The following is a 22,641-nucleotide window of genomic DNA, read 5'->3' on the forward strand; positions in this document are numbered from 1 at the left end:
TGTGGAAGGAAAAAAACTCTAACAACCCGATGTTGCAGTCACGAACTGTTGATAATATCTATTTCTCGTTATTATAACTTTGTTTTTTTTTCATAATAAGAACATATTTATGTTAACATACATAACATATCAAAGTAATTACTCCTTGAAACTATCAAATCGGTATAACGTGTCACCGTCATACATCGTAATGCAGGAATAGCTCTTGGATCTACGCTTGATCTCTCCCGTGTCCTGTCAGAGAGACTTAAAAAGAGATACACCAATTCTTTTTTATTTATTCCTCGAAGTAGCAACTACGTTCGCCTTGACTCTTTCCTACACGCTACTCGTGTTCTAAGTTTATTTATATCAAATTTAATTTACATAAATGTAATATTATGTCAATAAAATAATCTCTGTTGTCCATTTAATTAGATTTTCGGATTTGACTGATCCTAGATTAGCGACATGTCCAATTAAATTTGCAGTAATGTATCCTTTCAATACAAATTACATACCCACTTGTTATCCCATAATAATATATTTTAAATCAACTTTTCGATTAAATTTATATACAAATTATTTAAAGTCATCATCACTCGACATCTGATGCTGGAACTCCACTTCCTATACGTGTTATGAATTTGGCGTACTCTGTGATTTATCTGAGGCTTTTGATCGTATAGAGCACAATATGCTTCTATTTATGTCAGAAAATTACGGCCTTTAAGGTAAAGATTTAATGCCTTTATATTTGTACTTATGTATAGAGATTTAACGTAGGCATACTGGGTACTGGGTCAAGGTTATTGCTATAAAATAGTACAGATATTACTTTTACAGTGTTGAATTAAATGTAATGCTGCCAATGGTTCGTAAAGTAGATTCTACGAGAAGAACCGGCCAAAAACTCAGTAGTTACTCTTTGCCACCATTTCAGTTACGGAGTAAGTCAATAAAGTACAATTAAATTTTTGTATATCTTGCCTTCATATAATCTTGTATACCTAATTCACCAATGGTTTTGACCTGAGCTTTAAATTTTTCAATCGGCAAAAATTATAAATACAATACTAGAATATACCTATAGATGATAAAAAAATTGAAGTATTATTTGATTTCCATACAGGATATATATTTAAGAGATAAATTATGTAATTCATCACAGTTCTCTTCGATGGAACCTACATTCTGAACCGGTAGTTACTTTAAATATTTCTTGATCATTTCATATCTGAAATCTATGATATTTCTTTGAGGTCGACGTATTTACTGTTCAGAACCGATGGTAGTTTTAAATTGGTCAATCAAAAAGTATGTGTAATGCCACTATATTGAATAGAGGATTAAGAATTTGAATTTAATTCTGCAACAAGACCATTCAAAGTACCATCTTAATTTTGTCGAATAATACTATCTAATGTTAAACTACTGCAACACAGTATTAGGTTGTGTCAGTCCGTGCTAATGGAGGGACAAAGGACGTAGCAATTTAGATCCCATGGTTGGTAGAACATTGATAATATTAGGAATAGCTAATGCGTGTAACAGGCCCAATGACTATCCCAAAGGACGACCAACCGTGAAATAGGTGATATAATAATTTTAGAATAGGTATCTAAAATTTAATACGATTGGATATTTTACAATACTATGTTATTGTATATATCTATACATATGTTAAAATTGCAGTGTCTGTTTGTAATATTAAAATAACCTAAATTTACTAAATGCATATGTAACATTTTTTTTACAATTTTTGTCTGTCTGTCTGTTTGTTCCGGCTAATCTGTGAAATGGCTGGACCGATTTTGGCGGGGATTTCATTGGCACGCATTATTTAATTTTTTATTAGTATTACAAAATTTATAAAATGCTACCATCGCTTCAGAATGTATTCAGTCCTGTTTCGTAGATATTTTAGGCATAGGCGATAGGCATTTAAATACCTTTACTTTTTTTCAGAACCAACGTTAACGTCTGAGCCTAAAATACACTTTTATTATAAAGTGCGAAAATCATTACGAAATTTTACATACAAGGGATACAGAAAATTTCATACCTAATATGTCCTGCCTCACCGGCCCCCTACACGCGGGCTAAGGCACTTGGACTAGGAGAATGTATTCTTGTAAAATAATATTCAATTATAAGTATAAGAGTCTACTGGAAATAAGCATATTTTGATAGATGTAATCGATATCTCTTTACTTTTAATCAACTATAATATGATTAGAATTTTATGTAATGTTGTTTGACATAATTATTTAAATTTAATATTTAAATTGGAAAGTCAGCAGTTGTATGCCAAACCTAACCTTAAGTATATACCTATGTAAGTGTTTATGTAATACGTGTTACATATGCAATTTCAATACAAATAACATAAAAGCATTTTTTTGAAATAACTATTTTTTGCAATGCAGTTCTTTTAGATGGCTTATAGTAGAGTGGACCGGAAGAAATCCTCACGTAAGGAAAGCGTTATGCCCCCTCCAGGGAACCTTTTATCTCTTTCCATTTCTCTCTGTCTCTTTCTATTGTATGTAGTTTTGTATAATATTATTTAAAGTTATTTTATCATTGTTTTAATTGAGGCTGGATTTTTGATAACAAATTTATTTTTTCTTGACATTTCATTATTCTTAAGCATTGTTCATTTATTTCATTGTTTCTTTTATTTAATACGTAATAGCAAAAGCAACTTCGTTCCAGCGAGGTGTACCACTACACGACTCGTTTTTTTTTAAAATAAAACTTCAAATATAATTTCGATTCTTTATTAAAATTAATTCAAAACATTCATTTTAATATACATTTATCGTAATACATAATCAACACGTTCGTTATATAAAGCTGTGGATAAAATATTTACAATCGAAAGATACGCAGTTTTACACTATTATTTCGATTTCATGCTACCGGAAAGTTAGAATTTAAAACAAATTCAATATCACAAATACTTAATAAAATCAACGCTGACTCTGCTAACAATTTAAAAATTGATTTTCATTTTCGAATTAAAATATAATCTAAATATATTGACTTAGAAAATATATTTTTTTAATCTATTTACTGTTTGTTAAAAAAAAAAGTCATCGTTGCAAGCATCGAAAATCGCGGAGCGTTGTGTGACCACATATTAAAATTTAAAATTACTTAAGGCAAAATAACTTTAGAACAGAGCGAAACAACGTACAGACAGTTTAATTGATTTCAAATGTAAAGTACCGTTTATATTATAGTGCTCTAAATGTAACACACTTACAAGGTTGAAGTTCACGTGAAGATGTAGATCTTGAGCTCTGGGTTTCAAACTCTGGGTGGCATATAAAAGTAATTGAGTTTTGTTGTCAAGAAAATCTCAGTAGCAGCCCAAAGTTGGTAGCTTTAAGTCCTTCACAGCCTCGTATAGCACGTTAAATGGGAAAGGTAGGGTAACTTTGTATGAAAGTCTTTGTTCTTTAAATTTAGAAAAATGTAATTTTAAATCAATGTTTACCCGTACGAGGTTGAGATGGGCTCGATATAATATATAACAATGAAGTATATAATATACGTGCCAGGGAGTACAGAGTGCCAGCGGACATTGGGCGTAAATAAGCTTCGGACTATTCGCCGTCACAACACGTGGGCCGTGTCACTCGTAAGTCAGTTTACCCCAAAGGCCCGAATTGATATTTCAAATCAATAATGCGGACGGTATTAGTCGTCTGTCCTTTAAGCCATATTTTATATTATATTTTCCAAAACCTATACATCTTGTTATTATACTCGACTCAAACTCTTATTTAAAATTTTAACATAAAGGTATTAATTAATTAATTAACGATGACACCCTATGTAATACTTCATTATCAAATTAAAATTTTTAATTTTTCTCGGTCATTTTCCTTATATAAAACAACAATCCACCAACCACATTGACTGTTTCGGTTTGTTTTAGTATTGATAGTGAAATGAAAACGCTTTAAAAACGCTATATGACCTCGTCGTAACGAACGTGACGATGCCATGCATTTCATTGGCTGAACGGCATATGTTTTAAAAACTTCTGTAAAAACAGTTTGTGTAAAAAAATCTTCCACATTCAAATAAAATTACATTCATTTTATAAAATATTTTCTGTAATTTTTTGACTTGGTGGGGCTTGTAGTGTGAGTCCTACTCACCAGATTTTCCGCAAACCGCAATACTTAGTATTGTTGTGTTCCGGTTTGAATAGTGAGTGAGCCAGTATAACTACGCGGAAGGAACATAACATTCCAGTTCCCAAGGCTGGTTCCATTGGTTATGTAAGGAATGTTCAATATATCTTACAGTCCCAATGTCTATGGGTATTGACGATCTCCGTGGTCGAGCAGTGTGTTTTCATGGGTACGCCGAGTCGATGTAGAAAAAGTTAAAGTGTCTATGTTGTCTCGGGTCTGGGTGTATGTGGTACCGTCGTTACTTCTGATTTTCCATAACACAAGTGCTTTAGCTACTTACATTGGGATCAGAGTAATGTATGTGATGTTGTCCAATATTTATTGGTGAGGACTTAACATCGGGTAGGCCATTCTTAACAATAACATAAACATAAAAATAATTCGATAAATTATTTTATTGAATACATTAATATTTCGCTCCGTTCTATAAGTTATGTAGTATGTGATCTTAGATACGCCCTCAGTCATATTCAATTACCAAACTAATCTTAAGAACCTAAACCTCCTTGAAGGTATGTTTCTTTCGGATTTATGACGTCATTAAAATTAATTTCTACACATAATATTGGTCACTGCAATCAAATCAAAGTAGGCTAGTCTTAAGGTAAATCTTATTTTCTAGTTGCTCCTCCTTTATAAATTGAGATCTAAATTACAATTATTTACAGTTTTTTTTTTTCATTGAAAAACAAATAACGACTTACGACTCTGCCTTTGCATTTACAAATACGAATTTAAGGCAACTATGAATTTAGTTTTTTTTAAATTAATATTATAATAATTTTGTATTAAATCATTAATTGATGATGAGTATGTTTGTATTAAATTAATAATAATTATTAAAAAAATCAAACTTTTTGAATAATTATAATCTTAAAATATTCACAAAAGTATACTTATATTTATTGATACTTATAATTACCGAATGACGTTTACGCCGAATACTGCCGTATAAAAAATTTAATCACCTATATTCTATGAGTATAATTTTGCTACTTATTACAGCATTAATGAACATATAATTGAGCTATGATCTAACAATTAAAAGAAAACGAATCAAAGTTTGACACATTTTAAACTACTCAATTTTAAAAACCTTAAAAATTAAAAAATAAATTTAACAATCATACTTTATTATTTCACCAGCGATTAATTAAAATACACTAACTCGTATTAAAAGGTAAAGTCACGTCATATCACAAAGATCCTGAGCATAACCAGCAGTGTATGTTTAATTACACATATTATAGTTTTATCACCACATAACTCCTTCATTAAAGCACTGTTATTTCTTCATTCCCATATTCAAACGATAAAACAATTAAAGCACAACGATACTTATTATTAGGGTTAATATCATGTTCACAAGCGGAGCGGTGAGCGAAGCGGAACGACCAGAAGCGGCAAGAGCGCTAGCTGCCGCTTCCACGCACTGACGGTACGCTATATGTTCTAAACAAGTGATGGCGCAAAAGTGTTGGTGCGCGCATGCGCCGTCGCAGTTGTCAGCACTTTCATGCCTGACATTGTATGCGCGTAAATATCTAGAGAAAACAAAAAAATAACATGACATACACAAAAACCATGAAACAATACCTCTTAAAAATTGATTAATAGTAGTTTAAATCAAAACCAAAATGTACTATTGTCATCAATTCGTATATATAAGAATGACTTACTTGTAAAACATCGTCATTTCTTGCGTCGTGCCTATCCTCAGCTTGTCAGCTAGATGGTGCAACGATTCAGCAGACACGTCTCTCAGCACGTAATATTGTGTCAAATTGTATTCCGCGACCCATTCAGCGCCCGCCACCGCTCCCGCTCCCGCTCCCGCTCCCGCCCGGTTAGCCACAGCCAAGTCCAAATAAAACTGCGTGTAATCTAATACCTGTTCAATTACATTTATGATTTGAGACACTTCTTTAAGCTATTATTTACTAAACTAATACAAGACTATTACAAGTAATTTAAAAATACTTTAAAAATGACTCCTCAACTTTAAACTTTAAAATTTCAAATTCAATGTCGTCGTTATTATTCTTTTATCGTACAAACATATTTTGTGATTCTAATTTACGTATATTAAAATAATTTCTATGATTATTAAAGTATTTTATTATACAAACGTTATAACCGTATATTGTATGTCAAATGTTAATACCTTATTGCTTATGTTTTATGTTTGATACTAACAAAGACTGATAAAAAAAAACAATGTAAACACGAATGTCACTTGAAGTTCTACTGTCAAATAACAATGCTCTCCTGTCTCCCGGTGTAATTGCCGGGTGAGCTGGTGTAATTATAGGAACAAAGGACGTTTCCATTCATGTCCGTTCGGTTGGTAGTTCATTGTTAATTGACTGTACTCTTAATACTTTGATATTGCTTTATAGTATAATCAAACATGAATATCAAATGTTAGAGGTCAGGTGATTAATTTATGACATAACTTCAAATCTCGAGAGTTTTTGTTAATTTTTTTAATAATTTCGTAAAATAAACAAGCCATTTTAAAGTAATGAAATGCATATTATAATTATTATGGTAACTATTTTTTGTTCAATTGTTAAGTAAAAAAAAATCACGGAAGATTGTAGATTAATCCCATAATATACAAACTTAGTAGATTTAAAAAAAAAAAACATGAAACTGACAGAACTACAAGCTTAAAGTCTTGCATTAGGTAGTAACTATCTTATTGACAATAACAGTAAAAAGAATATTTTTTTAATCCATCATTGTTTATACGTATACAGTACACACAGTCATTTGTACAACATTTTTGTTGCTTAATAAATAATTGAAGAGAAATAAAGAAAAATGATAAAAAGACATAAAAAACGATAAAATAAACGCTTCAATAGTTTGTTTTGTTTAAATTAGATTGCTTTGGAGTTCCAGACACGAATTCGACATAAGGGAATATATATTTAAACATTAATACATTTACTAAGAGCCAAATACTTTTGAAGCGTTTATTCGAAAACTCCAGTTTCAAGTACCATTCAATTTGAAAGCGACCTATAATTGTAACCTTTAAATACCACTCAAAAACTAGACATCATTTCATAGCTGTATGTATGTATGTAGCCTTACATATACTTGTACGTTAGTACATTTCTTAATCACCTTATAAAATATAGCTTACTTACCTTACCATTGTCGGAATCGAATTTGTAAAGCCTTAGACCTGGATTGGACGATCCCGCTGGGTCGTGATGAGGGCTCACAGATGGCGCGAGAAACGCCCAAGAAACGGGTTGTTCTAAAACGTAATAAAAATATATATTCATGGCAATTTTGTTAAAGTAAATACTTTAATCTAAATGTTATTCAATATTATTATTTCACGTGCCTCGAGGTAATCACGATTTGTTGTTGAGCTTAATTATAACAATATTCCGTATAATAATTTAAATATTGTGTAGGTTGTAGTGCTTAATCGCGCACATTTTAGTATCGCGTTTCTTCGCGTGGAAAAAAAAATTAACAGCTTAGGCACCTGATATATAAATATATAAAAAATATCACTGAAACTTACAATTTAATATTCGCACAATAATTTCACTCTTAAAAAAAGTAATCGAAAACAAAATCCAATGTATGTGTTGTGATGTGAGATATTTATGTGGAACTTTCGAATAAAACAGTAGAGTCAAACTGATATTCTCTTTATATATATTTAGGACCTATATAGAATTTTAGTATGAGTGGTCCATACATGTTAACCCTACAACAGTCATGAATATATTTTAAATGTATTTTTGTATCTGGGACGATTACTCATCGCTAGTTTACAGGGATGATTTCATTATTCATCAGCTTAATTTTAACCTTAATATTTACAGCGGTTGCTCTTCGTATGTATGTATTAAACATTATAATAAAACAACTTTATCATAACAGACATCATAATCGAAAATTAAAGACTTTTGTTAATGAACAATCTTATGATACAAGTCATAACCGTCCACGGGCATTGACGCTTTAAGAAATATTAACCATTTCTAACATCGCCAACGCTCCATTAGCTATAGGAACTAATATATTATGTTCCTTTTAATCGAAACACAATAATACTACTTGTATTGATGTTTGGCAAAATAATATTTGATTTGTGAATGGTACCGACCCAGAAAGGACTACAGTAATGCTATCATCAAATGGATTAGATTATTAAAATATAAAATGATTAACAATCCGAAAGACATACTCACACATCTATCTCACAATATGGAACACACGGCCATTGAAAAAAACTAATAGAATATTCATTTAATGGTGGTAGTCACTTTCCATCAGGTGAATCTCCTGCTCGTTTGCCAACTCTAACATAAAAAAAAATTAATAAAAAGGAGTCTGATAAATAACACTGCATTTCAAAGAGCAATCGGGTACATTTTATATATTAAATTTCTCGTAGGTATGTTGATTTCCAAACCGACTAAATGTACAGTTAGAAAAAAGCCTGAACTTTTGTCATAGACGAAAAATACGTTTTGATATGCGTCAAATACGTCACTTCAATGTTAAGCTTAAAATGTAACCATATCGCTTTTTGTCAAATCGTTTTCTTTCTAAACTTTACTTATAGCAATAACACGGTAGCGAATATTTTGATTGCGATAGAGCTTCAATATCAGCTGAAATTAATAATAATTAATCTGACGTAAAATGTCTAGGTGAAATAATAATACATTTAAATGATCTTATAATTTAAATTTATTAAAGTCTATCAATAAAATTAATGGTTGAATAACCATAACAGTTATGTTGTATTTTATTTATTGTGTAATTAAATAATCTTTGTAGTTTATGTGTATTTTAGCATAAACGTGTAGATCTATTCACTCACCAGCCCACTTGACGTTAAATTATATTTTTGTAGTTTTTTTAGTAAAAAATAAATAATTTAAAGATAAATATAAAACTAATGAATATATCTGTACCTAAGAAGTAAATAACAGAAACGAAAATTAATACCATAGAACGAATGTTTTTTATCCGGCACTAATCAAACGATATCGATTTAAAATGTTCCCGTAAATTGTAGGCTGTGTTCAACATGCAAGGCTTTGCTTCACGGCATCATTAAAGCGGTTTCGAAAAAGTTAGTTCGTGTTTTAAATACACACGCAATTATTAACTATGTTTAAACATTTTATCGTCGCAAACTAGCGTGAAGCGTTGAATTGTGTAGTTTAATATAGGGAATCGTTGTGGAAATTAGTAGCTTTATTTTATGCGATAATTAATTTTATATATGTCTACCGTACCGTATTTGTGTTTATAATTAATCTCGTGCTCGGCGGTGAAGGAAAACATCGTGAGGAAACCTGCATGTGTCTAATTTCAACGAAATTCTGCCACATGTGTATTCCACCAACCCGCATTGGAGCAGCGTGGTGGAATATGCTCATACCTTCTCCTCAAAGGGAGAGGAGGCCTTAGCCCAGCATTGGTAAATTTACAGGCTGTTAATGTAAAAATGATTTTGATGGTTGATTTTGATGTCCGATGAATTTGTAGTCTATATATTGGGTATTATTTGACTCTTCAAAATTCAAGATACATCATATTGTGTAGTAAGTGGGATTGCTCAAATACCAGAGGACGTTGCGAAGGCACGGCCGGATTAATAGCGAGAGCTGTTTGTGTATTCCGTGTCCATGGTACGAGATATTTCAGATTGTGGTTTGCCGTTAATCGTTTAAATATAATATTATTAAATAGTAAAACTATATATAAAGCGTAAGTAAAGTAGAAATATATTTTATAGTAATGCTTTTACTTTTGAATCAGATTTATACTGTTTTCAAAAAAAATTAACAATTCCGCCTTAATTGTTAAAGTAAATTATTAAATCATTCATTAAAGGTTAATTAAACTTCATATGAATAACGTTGACGAGACTGATGATTCTTACTCGATTTTATATTCCAATAAATCGATATTTATATTTTCAGTACTGGCAACACTAGTTGATTACTATATGAAGCCAATAATTGACCTTATTTTCTTCATTATATCTTTACAGATCTAGCATACACCACTTACTTCCTTGTATTCTATATTTAAATAAAACCTCAACATTTCCTTTCACATCAGTATTGGTATTTTCTAATAAAGATGGAAAACACTCGAGTAACAGTTCTAGATGTTTAAATCCTGGTCTTTATTCAAATATATTTCAAAACGGCTTATCGAGTCGACGGGGCACCTAAGTACTGTCCCCTGTGAGCTACATCGACCAAGGACTATGCTTGGCCTAACAAAGACTAAATACTGCCAACATTTCGGATATTTCCTTCACGTAAATTCTGTATGGTTGGTAGTCTATATCGAAGACATTTAAGATTTTGGAATACAATTTGAAGATATAAGATTATCTTAGTGTTAAGGCCTCTGATAACTTATATTTTATTCGGAAGTCCCGTTTAAGACATACTTAAATTAATAAATAAATAGACGTTGTAAAATATGTAAGTTGCACCCGAGCGAAGTCAAAAACAGTTCAGTACATTCTTTTCCATGTGTGTCAATCCGTTCTCTTTTTTTTTTGTTTTTCGTTAAGTCAATATTAAGGATCATAAGCTAGTATAAATAAAAAAAATAGTCTTTTTGAATTTGTTTCACCGGTTCTTCTCGGGTCCGTGGTGTTTGTTTCCGAACTGATGGTATATTTTCGACAAACAAGAAGCAAATTTAACCCTTCTATGATGTTTTACTTTTTGAAAAGTTAACCAGATACGTGAAATAAATTTGATTTGATTTAATATGCTTACAATCCACCTTAGATACAATTAACTATTTTCAGCATTTTCTATACTGTATATATAAAACAATTATTTACTTGGTGGTAGGACTTTGTGCTAGCCCGCAGTAGGTACCACCCACTCATCGGATATTCTACCACCAAACAGCAGGGTATAAATTAGCTCTCAAATCAAATATCATCCAAATCACATGTATAATATTAGTATGATTTCTATATACATAAATATAATTCCATAAATCACTGTGGAATTTCTTAATTGTATTGAAGTCATTAATATGAATTCGTGCAACGGGGATAAGTACAATTCATTTACTCAGCTCATTTAAGCAAATACCTAGAGCGTCTCGTAAGTCCTATGATTATTAATTATACAATGAACCTCGAAAAGGTAAATATACTTTAGCAATCGAAAGAAAAACAGCGATGTAATAGGTTTAACGTGTTTATGTGTGAAAATGAGTAACCCGTATGAATGGTATAAAACGCCAACTAGTCCGCTAAAATTAAAATACTTATGGACTGTATAACATTACTATATAAGATTTTAAATTAACATGGTTATTTTTATTACTACAAGTATTTAATACAGGATATTTACCATGTTTTTTATTTTTATTTGGAGTTAATGTCGATATATAGAGCTCCACCAATAATGTTACAACAAGTATTAAATACTTGTTGTAACATTATTGTTTTTACATTTTTGTTTATGATTAACCATAAATATGACAGATTATAATTTTGAATTCAAAATATTGAATTATAATTAGTATTACCTTTATCATAAATGACTCTGAAGGTATCAACATGTAGATGTCCGAAGAACTGTCCAGCTATGATCCGCGCGTGTCGCCGTACAAGCCGGAGGTATTTAGTGTTGGCATCGACGGAGTAGGCGTTATATCTGGAATCGGAGCCGGGCGCTGCGTGGCCCACAATGTAGACCTATTAACCAAATATAATACATTTAGTATCGTATATCGTACACAATTAATAAAAACATATGTATTGAGGTAAAAAAACAGAGAAATCGGTCAGCTGTTACCAAAATTATTAAAAACCAATAAATAAAATAAGTATCAATAACACTCCTTACAAATCTACGCAATGGATTTAAATGGAATTTTCATGAATAAATAGAGTGAGGAGAGAAAAAGGCTTATATGTATGTATTATATATATTATATATATCGATTTTTTTTTCTTCTTCTTATGCTTGTCTTTCAATCTCCAAGTTCTGTTTAAACTCCTATTGTAAGTGGTGACCACTGCACTGGGCATAGACATTGGCGCCGTTAGCAATTTTTGCCATTCCTTCCGTCGCCAATGCGCCACCGACCTTCAGAAGTGAGATGTTATGTCTCTTGTGCTTACAGTCACACTAGCTCACTCACCCTTCAAACCGGAATAAATAAGGATAAAATATATCATAAGTGGGTGGTATCTACTATTCCATTAATTTGAGTTAAGCGTAGTCTGTATGCATAAAAAAGAGTTTGGCGGAGTCTTCAAAATATAATTACTCCTATATAAAACAAAAAGTCAAAAGACAATAAGTTCTAGAGAAACTGAGGAAATTTTGGTTCTTTACTCGATAAATCTAATGCAATGGTCACTCTCAACACGGCGAGGCTGCAGAATTTTTTGGCCATATCTACTACATCTCATTCGCATCGAATTATTCTTTACACATAAAAACAAAATTAAAAAAAACAGGTTCTTTAAGTAAATGTCAAATAATAATGAAGCATACAAACTCAACGGATAACCAAGACATTCAAATGATGCTTTCGATTTATTCGAATAAACAAAACAACATCTTCAGCCTTGAAATATATTTTGTCTAAATTGCCTCCAAATCCCCGGTTTCTCGAGGCGACAAAATCAAGCATAAATTGATTCCGCGAGCCCTTTGTAAGAAAAAAAAAGTATGTCAAATATTTCCTTATATTTCAGAGTTTCAGAACCAAAACTTGACATATTCGTAATCCCTTATATTGAAAATCGGATTTGTTTGCATGTAAATGAAATAAAGATAGTTTGTAGTCACAATAACAGACGGTAAATATTCCTGGACAAAACCTCTTCTTGTATTTCAAGGAGAAAATATGCAACTCATTCCATTTGACTGTCACTGAAACCTAGTAAAATTAGTCTCAAGTGGTTGTGAACATCATTCAAAACTTCAATAAAATAGGCTTCCGTCCGAGATAATTTTTTTATAAACAAAAAATAACCCCGGCATCACAACAGTATATGGTTGGATTTTAATCGGAAATCTTCTTTTAACTTCGTGTTACGTCCACTAAATAGTAATTAGCAAAATTTCCATGACAATATTATGTAATGTTTGAATAAGTGATTTAAAAAAGTAATAGTCATAAGGTCCTGTGTCCTCTGACCAATCCAGAGTTGGTAGAAGTTGGGCCAATTATGAAAGACCTACGTCCAAAAGTGGGCCTGAATTTCGATCTAATATGACAATTTCCTTATGTCTCAAGTCATCGATACGGACCCGGGTGCCTTCCAAAGGTCCACTAATCAAAGAAACAAAGAAAATCTTCCAAAAACCAACTTTCTACAACCACCAAATGCCTTCTATATTAATATTACACGCATATCCCTTTCCTCTCTCTGTCTTCGCAAGCAAACATTCGTAACTTACATGATAATAATTATAACGTCTCTAGTGTTTTGTTACCGTGTGTAACCGTGAAATATGGTTACCATATCGTTATTATTCATAATTGTGAATGCGGAAACGTCCTGAATGTAACAATAAAGATGGGGCTTCTAAAATAATATTTGTATTTGCATATTTTCTTAGACAATGCAACGCGCAACATGAATATGCTGAAATAACGACGTTTCCTCTAATAAATATATCCGTTTAACATATTATAAGAATACTTGTTTAGCAAATGTAAAGCTTGTCTTTAAAATAAATACTAAAGGTAAGTTACCTATAAATAGTACACTGCAAAGGCCTCCTCCGCCCCTTTGAGGAGAAGGTTTGGCGCTAATTCCAACAACCCTGCTCCAATGCATGGTGGATGCACATGAAGCAGTATTTCATAAAAATTACACATGTGCACGTGCAGATTTCCTTAACATGTTTTTCTTTAACGAGCACGAGATGAATTATAAAATCAAATTAAGGAAATCAAAATTCATTGGTGCTTGCCTAGGTTTGACCGCAATTATCGGTTAAGGTGCACGCGTTCTAACCACTGGGCCATCTTGGCCAAGGTAATTAAATGCAATTTTATTTATTGCTCTGTAGATTTTCGTACTTCTGAATAGTATTTGTACTTCAAGAATATAATGGGACCTTTTGCAATTTATCTTATCTTGCAAAATTTTGTTATTGTTATGATTAATTTTATTATTATTATTCATTGTGTGTATGTTTTACGTATAAATTTATTAAGTTTTTGTCTGCTAATGGGATTGAATTTTGTTTCAGCAAATTTATACAAACTAAGGGTATTATTATTTATTCATTACGCTATGTCCTTGGCGAACAAACGATCCAAATATTCTTTTCTGATTCCAAATTATGTTTTTGCCTCAATTGTTGTTGAAACACACACACAAACACGGCCTGAAAAGTTTCATAAAAGTATAACACCTCCTCATGTTGCCTTCACTGGTGACAGGCTGGTTCATTTTTGCCCAGAGGATCACGATTGCAATTAAACGGAGAAATGATGCTAGCATTCCCACGCGGTCATGAATTATACAGTAACAATTTTTAATTCTTATTCATATATTGTTAGGACTTAATATTAATAAAAAAAAAAATTTAATCACATATATTTTTAAATGTATCAATTGTATTCCAATTTTAAATTTTGATTAATTTATCAACTAAAGTATCAAGTATCTTTCTTAAATAAGTAAAGTACGTATTAAAATCATTATTTTCAATTAATTTTTATCATTTTTATTATACAAGTATATTTTTAATTAGGTATTATTAGTCCATTAAGTGTCATTATAGCTCAGTAATTCAAGTTTGGAATGGATCTTGTTAGTTGACGGTATTATAACCAGCACGCCGGAACCGCAAAGGAAGTCCGGATCTAGGTTCATAAATTACGAGATTAGAAACTCCTTCGTGTAATTCATACGAAATCTTTAATAAATTGGTATAATTTTACGACTTATCATAGAAAATTTGTATTACGTGATTACTTGCGATCCGGAGCGACTTGATTTCTAGTATTCTAGTAGTAGTTAAGGTTATCATTGGAAGAACATTATTTGAAAGTCAAAAATAAAAAATATATATATTCTAGTAGGTTTTTACAAGCACTTTTGATTCGAAATTTTATAGAAAAAAAATCTGTAAAACTGCAAAATAATTTGTTAAAATACATTAATAAATAAAACATTTTACCCAACGCAATATTAGTTCATTAAAAAGTCTGGAGCTAGTACTTGATAAATTTAGCTGTATTACTAAAAAATTAACCCTAGTATTAAAATAAAAGTTTAATTTGCTGAAACGGTTATAAGTCAAAATATAAAATTTATAATCACCCATCCATAACATATGAGCTAAAAGAAATTGATGTTTCCAATATCATTTTAAAAGCAAACACATTATTTAAATGAAAATACCTAAAAATGGATGCTAGAAATGGACAGTCAAATTGCCAGGTGAAGTTTGATGTCAGGGAAAACAGAAAAGCAATATCGACAAAAACCGATCGAGTAGAAACAGGCTATTAATAAAAATACACATTCCGTATCAGTGAATATATTTAATGTCTTTTGTATAAACTGTTTCTATATATAGTCAAACAAAATTATTTAATCCCTTACGACGTGAACTTTAAATTATTAAAATACATGAATACACATAATATTATAATTCGTTTTTAAAGGATTACGTCGTTTAAAAACTAATTACAATATTTAATGTTGTTTTTTTTTTAATTATGTTATAGGTGGCAAACGAGCAGGAAGCTCAACTGATCGAAAGTGACTACCACCGCCCATGGACATCTGCAACACAGGAGGGCTTGCAGATGCGTTGCCGTCCTTCAAGGAAGGTCTTTGTAATATTGAACAGATTGGCCGAATACCATTCAATAAAAAAACCCAGAATGTGAAACAGACAAACAACGGCCTTTAATGCAAGTCATGCATTTAACTATAATTCCACTATTCATGAAATTATATATTCGACACTCGTCACATGCTTTACGTTGCGTAATGAAGTTTTTTTTTTTTTAAATTGAATAATAGGCAAACAGGCTGGCCTCACTGCCTCCAGCGAAAGCTGGTTCTGACTCAGAAAATATCAGTTGTGGATTGCGAACGTAAATAAAAAATGAATAAATTACAATATCAGAATTAGTAAGATCAAGAGAGTCCATAACGATAATGAAGCCTCAGTACTTGAACTCCTATCATAATATGTGACCTAAATCAAAGTTGAATACAATGTTGCGTCATTAAAACGAATACAAAAGCCTAAAAACTCATAATTGCATCGGATTTTCAGACAATAAACATAATGATACATTTTAAAAACATCATTAATTTAAGAGAAACCTCATTAGCTACCTGTATGTAATTAATGCACTTTTCCAAATCATTAAGGTCAAAATCAAAATCATTTTTCAATATAGTTATCGTATGATATTTTTTAAATTACTTATTAATAAATTTATATCTCTTGTAAATAAGTCATTGATAAATTGATGTCATTTTGACCGTCGACTACGGAACCTATCACAAGGAAGACCAGCCGACAACAGCAGGACACAGTGCACTCTGTATTCCTCCATTGTAATCCAATACGACCGGAAAGAGTTCAGGTACAGGACCAATCACCTCACGTGCTTTCTGAGGCACGGGAGCACACACTTCACCATCTTCCAATCTATGAGCTGTTACTGAGAATTTTTCGCTGCTACGTCCCTTAAACAACTTACCCGCTCTTTGAATTATATATAACTAATAGAAGTTTTGCGCAAGAACGATTTGCGCAAGACGGCTGGCAGGAGCTGGATGCGACTTGCCGAAGAAAGACCACAGTGGCGTGCATTTGGAGAGGCCTATGTCCAGCAGTGGACGAATGCGAGCTGATGTGTGTGTGTAATAGAAGTTAACAAATATTAAACAAATCATCACCGTTATTTCTGTACTTTTCTGTAACCAACCATTTATTTTACAGGCAGTCGTTTCCTGGCACCAACTATGAGAATGTTTCTACTAATGATTTGATTTCGCTGCCCTAATGTTGCTTCAGACTAAAATTATAGTAAATTCACCCGCTTACGAAAACTTGGTCTACTTGGTCTACTTGGTCGTCTGTCATCTTAATACGAAAAACGTTATAACGAATAATACGAAAAATGGAATAATTTTCCATTTTACGTCATAAATAAGACAAATATCCGTCACCTGATGTAATACTAACATATGATTATTCATGTCGCGTGGGAGGACGTGTGTATAATTTAATTTAAATTATACAGACATTTCTTAGAAATCTGACTTAAGCAAGATTACGCTATAGGCTCATTGTAGAAGCCTTTCTTGTTTCGAATATCTTTTGATATATACAAAAGATATTCGTGTTTGACGTGAAACATTCATTCGTGCCTTATAGGTAATACCGATTCGTACCCCGTCCCATGGCAAACTGCATGACACTCTCTTAAGTCATGATGGGTTTGTTTGTTTTTGTACAATATTGTTACTTCATATTATTTTTTGTCCCAACGTCACGTGACTAAAACTTTAAATTTTATATATAAACTCGATGCATAAATCACCAATCAGCAATTAAATATCTAAAATGAAAAAAAAAAGTCAGACGAGGCTTTACTTACAATATTTAACCACATTATTTTTTTAAAATGATTTCATTATTAAAAATCAATACATAAACATTATTTTTACCTGAAATGCTTTAAAATTATTCTTACAAGCGAATTACGAAATTGACTTCAAGAGTTAGCAGCGAAAATGTTACCGTTCCGGGTTGAACCAAACTTTAAACGTTAACAAATTCATATAGCAGAACTTGGATATGAAAACAGAACAATTGGATAATAATCATCGTTTGAGATAATTGAATTCTGTAAACTGTCTTACTGTGCATGGCTGCAAATTATGAGGTCAGTTGTGATTGCACATAATCAATAAAAATGTTTTGATTTCTCACTGAAGCAATTCTGGAATCATCTAGAAGCATCATCCGGTACAATTTGCCTGGATTAAACTCACGTAGATCTGAAAGCGCGCAAACTCTATTCTGCGTGTGATATCGTAACAGTCATATTGTCATCCCTTCAGATAATGAGAATAAGGAAATGCACAGTGTACGTATATTTAGGCACATACTTGCATACTCTAATATATCCGTGATTGACCATCATCGCCGATGTTTGGTCAAATGGAATATATTAATTTTAATTGTAAACTTATTTTACACACTTACCATTTCGTTGTTGGTCGTTGCTTTTTCCAATACTTGATCCAACCATTCCCATTGACGTCGTGCATGCACGCCATTTGCTTCACCGAGGCTAAACAGGTTCGTGTTTAGAGCTACAATCCTCAGTTTGCTGTGTGACTGCTCTATTGTGTAGTAACCACCTGTGGTGAAAAATAAATAACTGTACAAAATAACTCCAATGTATATTTTTATAAAAATGTCTTTTGTGTTATTCATCGCAATTAAACTCAATTTAATATTAGAAAAAATATATATGTCGTCATAATAAAACTGTTATAAGTCCGTTTTGATTTGGTTTTCGCGTACATTAACCTTTTCTAAACCGATGATTAATTCAATAACTGTCAAGCTAAGAGTGGTATATGAAAACACACACAGACACACAGAAACACACACACACGAACGTGTATACACTTAAAGTTAGAGCATCTTATAACATATGTCAAAAGTTGAATATACAAAAATTAAACCGATTCGATTAACTTGTAAATGAAAAATGTAAAACTGAATGTAAATTTTATTTGCATTTTCAAATCGCAAAGTTTAATCAAATGTTTACAAATAAGTTTTAAACTGCAGAAATTGAAACTAGAATTTTCTCTTTTTCAATTTTAGAAAACATTTTGGTGAAATAGTCAAAGCAAAAATCAAATCGTTTATAACGAAACTCGGTAAAAATCAAGAACGTTCTGACTGTTTTATCTTTATCCGATTAGCAAAAACTCAGAATAGCTTGGCGTCAAAGTAAAATGCACTCCATTCTAAAGTACCATTCAAATTGAAAGGTTTTTTTTAAGGTATTGCAGCGAGCTAAATTGCAAAACAATCAACTAGGAACGGCGGTGGATATTTATAGTTAAGAATTTTAAAAATAGTTAAATAAACAACAACAGTAATTCAATTTAATAATTTCTTTTTGAAAATGAAATGTATCTCATTTATTTATTTCCAGAACATGTTATTAATTGAACAATGAATTAAAGGCTTCTGTTATCTGAATAAAAAGTCCTTACTAATAATTAACTATGCGTAGCAGTTCAATAATTACACAGCAATGTCTCTTTGTGTTATTATTTGAAATTCAGAAAATAAACACAAAGCTTTTTGTAATGAAACAACGCAATATAAGGGAAAACAAATCAGAGGCAGACGTTAAGGGTTGTATCAAGCGTTAATATCATTATTTTTACTAGTGGACCTAATTTCATAGCAATCTTTGATGCTACCTGAGGTTGGTAGCATCGAAATAACGTAGGCTTCGTGTAAGTCCGTCTTCGTAGATACTACCAATCCATCACATTTTCTACCGCGAAACAACAATATTTAATGCTGTTGTATTCGGCTTTAAATGATGAGTGAGCCAGTGTGACTAGCAAGGCAAGTGGCAAGGGACATAACATTTTAGCTGCCAAGGTTGGTTTTTACGATACCAATGACTATGGGCAGTGTTTTCTTAGGTTTACGTTTCTGCGCTTGCACTAACAAATATGAAGGCTTGAACAACATGCTAAAATTATGATATTACCCACTAACAATCGAGTATGATTTTTATTATTACGTACCATTTTTCAACGTTTGTAAAGCTTCCATTGGAAGCCAATGACTCCAAAGGTTGGTTAATGTTTCAGACGGTGCAGGATCTGTGTGACCCAGGACAGGAAAAACGAAGTGGGAACTGAATGTCATCCGAAGAAGCTCCGTCACGTTTCTGATCGCCTGGTACCTATTGTCTTCATTACTGGAATATTGATCGGCGACGATGTCACTACAAAATTAAAACACATGTTACACAAGTCACAATGATTATTATAGAAGTAAGTGCTACGGGGTACGTTAAAATAGGACTGGTGATTTTTACTCCAAAATTTGAGGCCACGAAAAATCTTTAAGGATAAATCGACTTTCAAGTTTGTATACGATGGTAAACCAGATACAGTGCAACTAATAAAACAGTCTAATAGCACAAAAGCTGGCCTTATCGCTAACGAGCAATGTCTTCCGAGTAACTTTGAAAGTGATCTATGGCGTTCCTGATACATAAGTTTTTTAATAAATTTAATGACGCGAATGCTGGTATTGCGAAGTGTCTCTGTTAATCTTAAGTGATATAATACTTTTGGAATTAGAAGTCACAAATGACATCAGACATTAGGGTTAGGTTAGATTTTTTTTAAAAATGACGTCATACACAATTTTATTTTTATAGTCATGCGTAGTGTAAGGCGTCTTGTAGCTAGGTTGAGTTGATGATATTTAGAAAGCAGCGAGCAAGGATCCGGGGAGAGTTGGTAATAGAGCCAATTAGCATAATATGGGAGATGGCCAGTAGTAAACTAAAATCTACTGATCATCATCAGGTGATGATGATGAGGAGAGTAAAATTATTTTACAGTTTAGTTTGAACTAAATGAACACTTACCCCGTCCAGAGTACGAATTCAACGTTTTCCGAGTGTCTCGTACGCATATATCGTAATGCTGATTGGATGAGCTCAAGAGAGCTATCGCATGAGTAATCACCGAGACGCCCGAGTGCGCGGTGGTGACCTGAACTTCCTCGTTCGTCTGCTCTTCGACAATCTACAACATATATTTTATTATACTATTTGAATTAAGTTTATTGATGATTCCGTTAAAAAAATAAATCAACATTAATTAATTTTATTAGGTTAATTAACTAACTATTCTCTACGCCTCCGCCCATGTCAACGTAATTTATGTACCTATACCCTCATCCAGGGCCCTGGGATCAATGTTAAATTTGTTACCTTTTATTCAAATTAGTCATGTTATAACAAATAGACATACATAGCTACTTTCTGATTTATAACATTAGTATAGATGATAAAATATTGCTCTTTTTTCCATATACATTTCAGAAAGTCAATATTAATCATTACTTTATGAATTTCTTCGTCATAATTTTATACCTACGTCTTCTAGTATCGCCCTGTGCGGTGTAAAGTGGGTCGTAATGAAAGTCCGTTATATGCCAGAAGTATCCTGAAACAAAAACTTAGGTTATAAAAAGTCTCAAGCATGTTTTCAGACCTAGAACATTTTCGTATGAAGAATAGCGACTTGAGAAAAGGAATGCATTGCTTATGATTATTAAATCAAAACCAAGCAAATAACTATAATTATAATGAAATAAATAGTATTTTTCCTCGTTAATTTAATGGCTAACTTATAAGACTGCACTTTTTAAGATGATTGACTCAAAACCTAAGTGAGAGAGTCAGTAAATTGTTATAGTGTTTTTCTGTCAAATCCAACTTCTTAGCCCGACGTTTAGAAGTCTTTGGTGTTATACCCAGAAAGTACGTAATGTCTGTATCTCATACCTGAACTCATCCGTTGTGTCCGACTGTCTAATCTAATTATGAGAGTGAGCAAAAGTTTACCTGTTTTTGCGCAACACTTATGTAGTATAAAATCTTTTGGACATCTGGCTAATCTCCATAGACAATCGCAGTTGCCGAGCCATTACGTTATACAAGATAATGAACACTGCTTACAATATTAATGTGTATTCACAGAGAATTAGACAAAAAAGTAGTCATTAAAAAATATTTTATGCCATTTGATGTTTAACTAAATCGAAGATCATCAAACATACTTTTTACCATTCGTAACGTAAAGGTAACTACTTTGAAAACTTCCTAAGAATACTTATATTTAAAATCATTCTTTGACGTGCACATAGAAACCCATGTTAAAGCAGCGGTGAAATGAGCTTCAAGCCTTTTCCATATCATAAGAAGGCATTTTTCTGACAGGGGAATATTTTTGGGCATCAACCCGTTAATTTGCTTTTAAATAACCTTTGATGAATAATAATTAATAGAAAGCATTCTCCTTTGATCTTGGACAATGAAAGTGAGTGTTATTCAATTTTAATCGTAATTACATTTGCAGATGTTTAACGCAATTTGATTGTTTTTAACGCTATTTGAAGTTTACAATCACGATCACTCTTAATGGATGCAAATTAAAATAAATAAATTACTTCGAATTAGTAGTCTTTTTTTATGTGATAGGTGGAAAACGAGCAGGATGCTCACCTGATGGACCGCCCATGGACATATGCAACACCGGGGGACTTGCAAGTGCGTTACCGGCATTTAAGGAGTATTTATAAGAAAATATTTATTTTAGTGGTAGGGTTTTGTGCTAGCTCATCTG

At 32.1% G+C, this 22,641-nt stretch overlaps 1 protein-coding gene across 2 annotated transcripts in view; it reads right to left on the reverse strand.

The window, feature by feature from the left end:
- Positions 1 to 5,040: 5,040 nt before the first annotated feature.
- Positions 5,041 to 22,641, reverse strand: part of LOC113392211 (acid sphingomyelinase-like phosphodiesterase 3a) — an 88,918-nt gene continuing 71,317 nt past the window's right edge. For both annotated transcript variants that reach the window (XM_026628507.2, XM_026628508.2), the window contains exons 3-10: positions 21,391 to 21,459; positions 20,877 to 21,036; positions 20,020 to 20,222; positions 18,440 to 18,597; positions 11,754 to 11,922; positions 7,352 to 7,464; positions 5,873 to 6,084; positions 5,041 to 5,737 (exon numbers count right to left, since the gene is read on the reverse strand). In XM_026628507.2, coding sequence (XP_026484292.2) covers positions 5,515 to 5,737; positions 5,873 to 6,084; positions 7,352 to 7,464; positions 11,754 to 11,922; positions 18,440 to 18,597; positions 20,020 to 20,222; positions 20,877 to 21,036; positions 21,391 to 21,459 — 1,307 coding nt within the window. In that variant the 3' untranslated portion in view covers positions 5,041 to 5,514. The remainder of the gene's footprint in view (positions 5,738 to 5,872; positions 6,085 to 7,351; positions 7,465 to 11,753; positions 11,923 to 18,439; positions 18,598 to 20,019; positions 20,223 to 20,876; positions 21,037 to 21,390; positions 21,460 to 22,641) is intronic.

This window comes from Vanessa tameamea, chromosome 7, assembly GCF_037043105.1.
Source record: "Vanessa tameamea isolate UH-Manoa-2023 chromosome 7, ilVanTame1 primary haplotype, whole genome shotgun sequence".
Classification (NCBI taxonomy): domain Eukaryota; kingdom Metazoa; phylum Arthropoda; class Insecta; order Lepidoptera; family Nymphalidae; genus Vanessa; species Vanessa tameamea.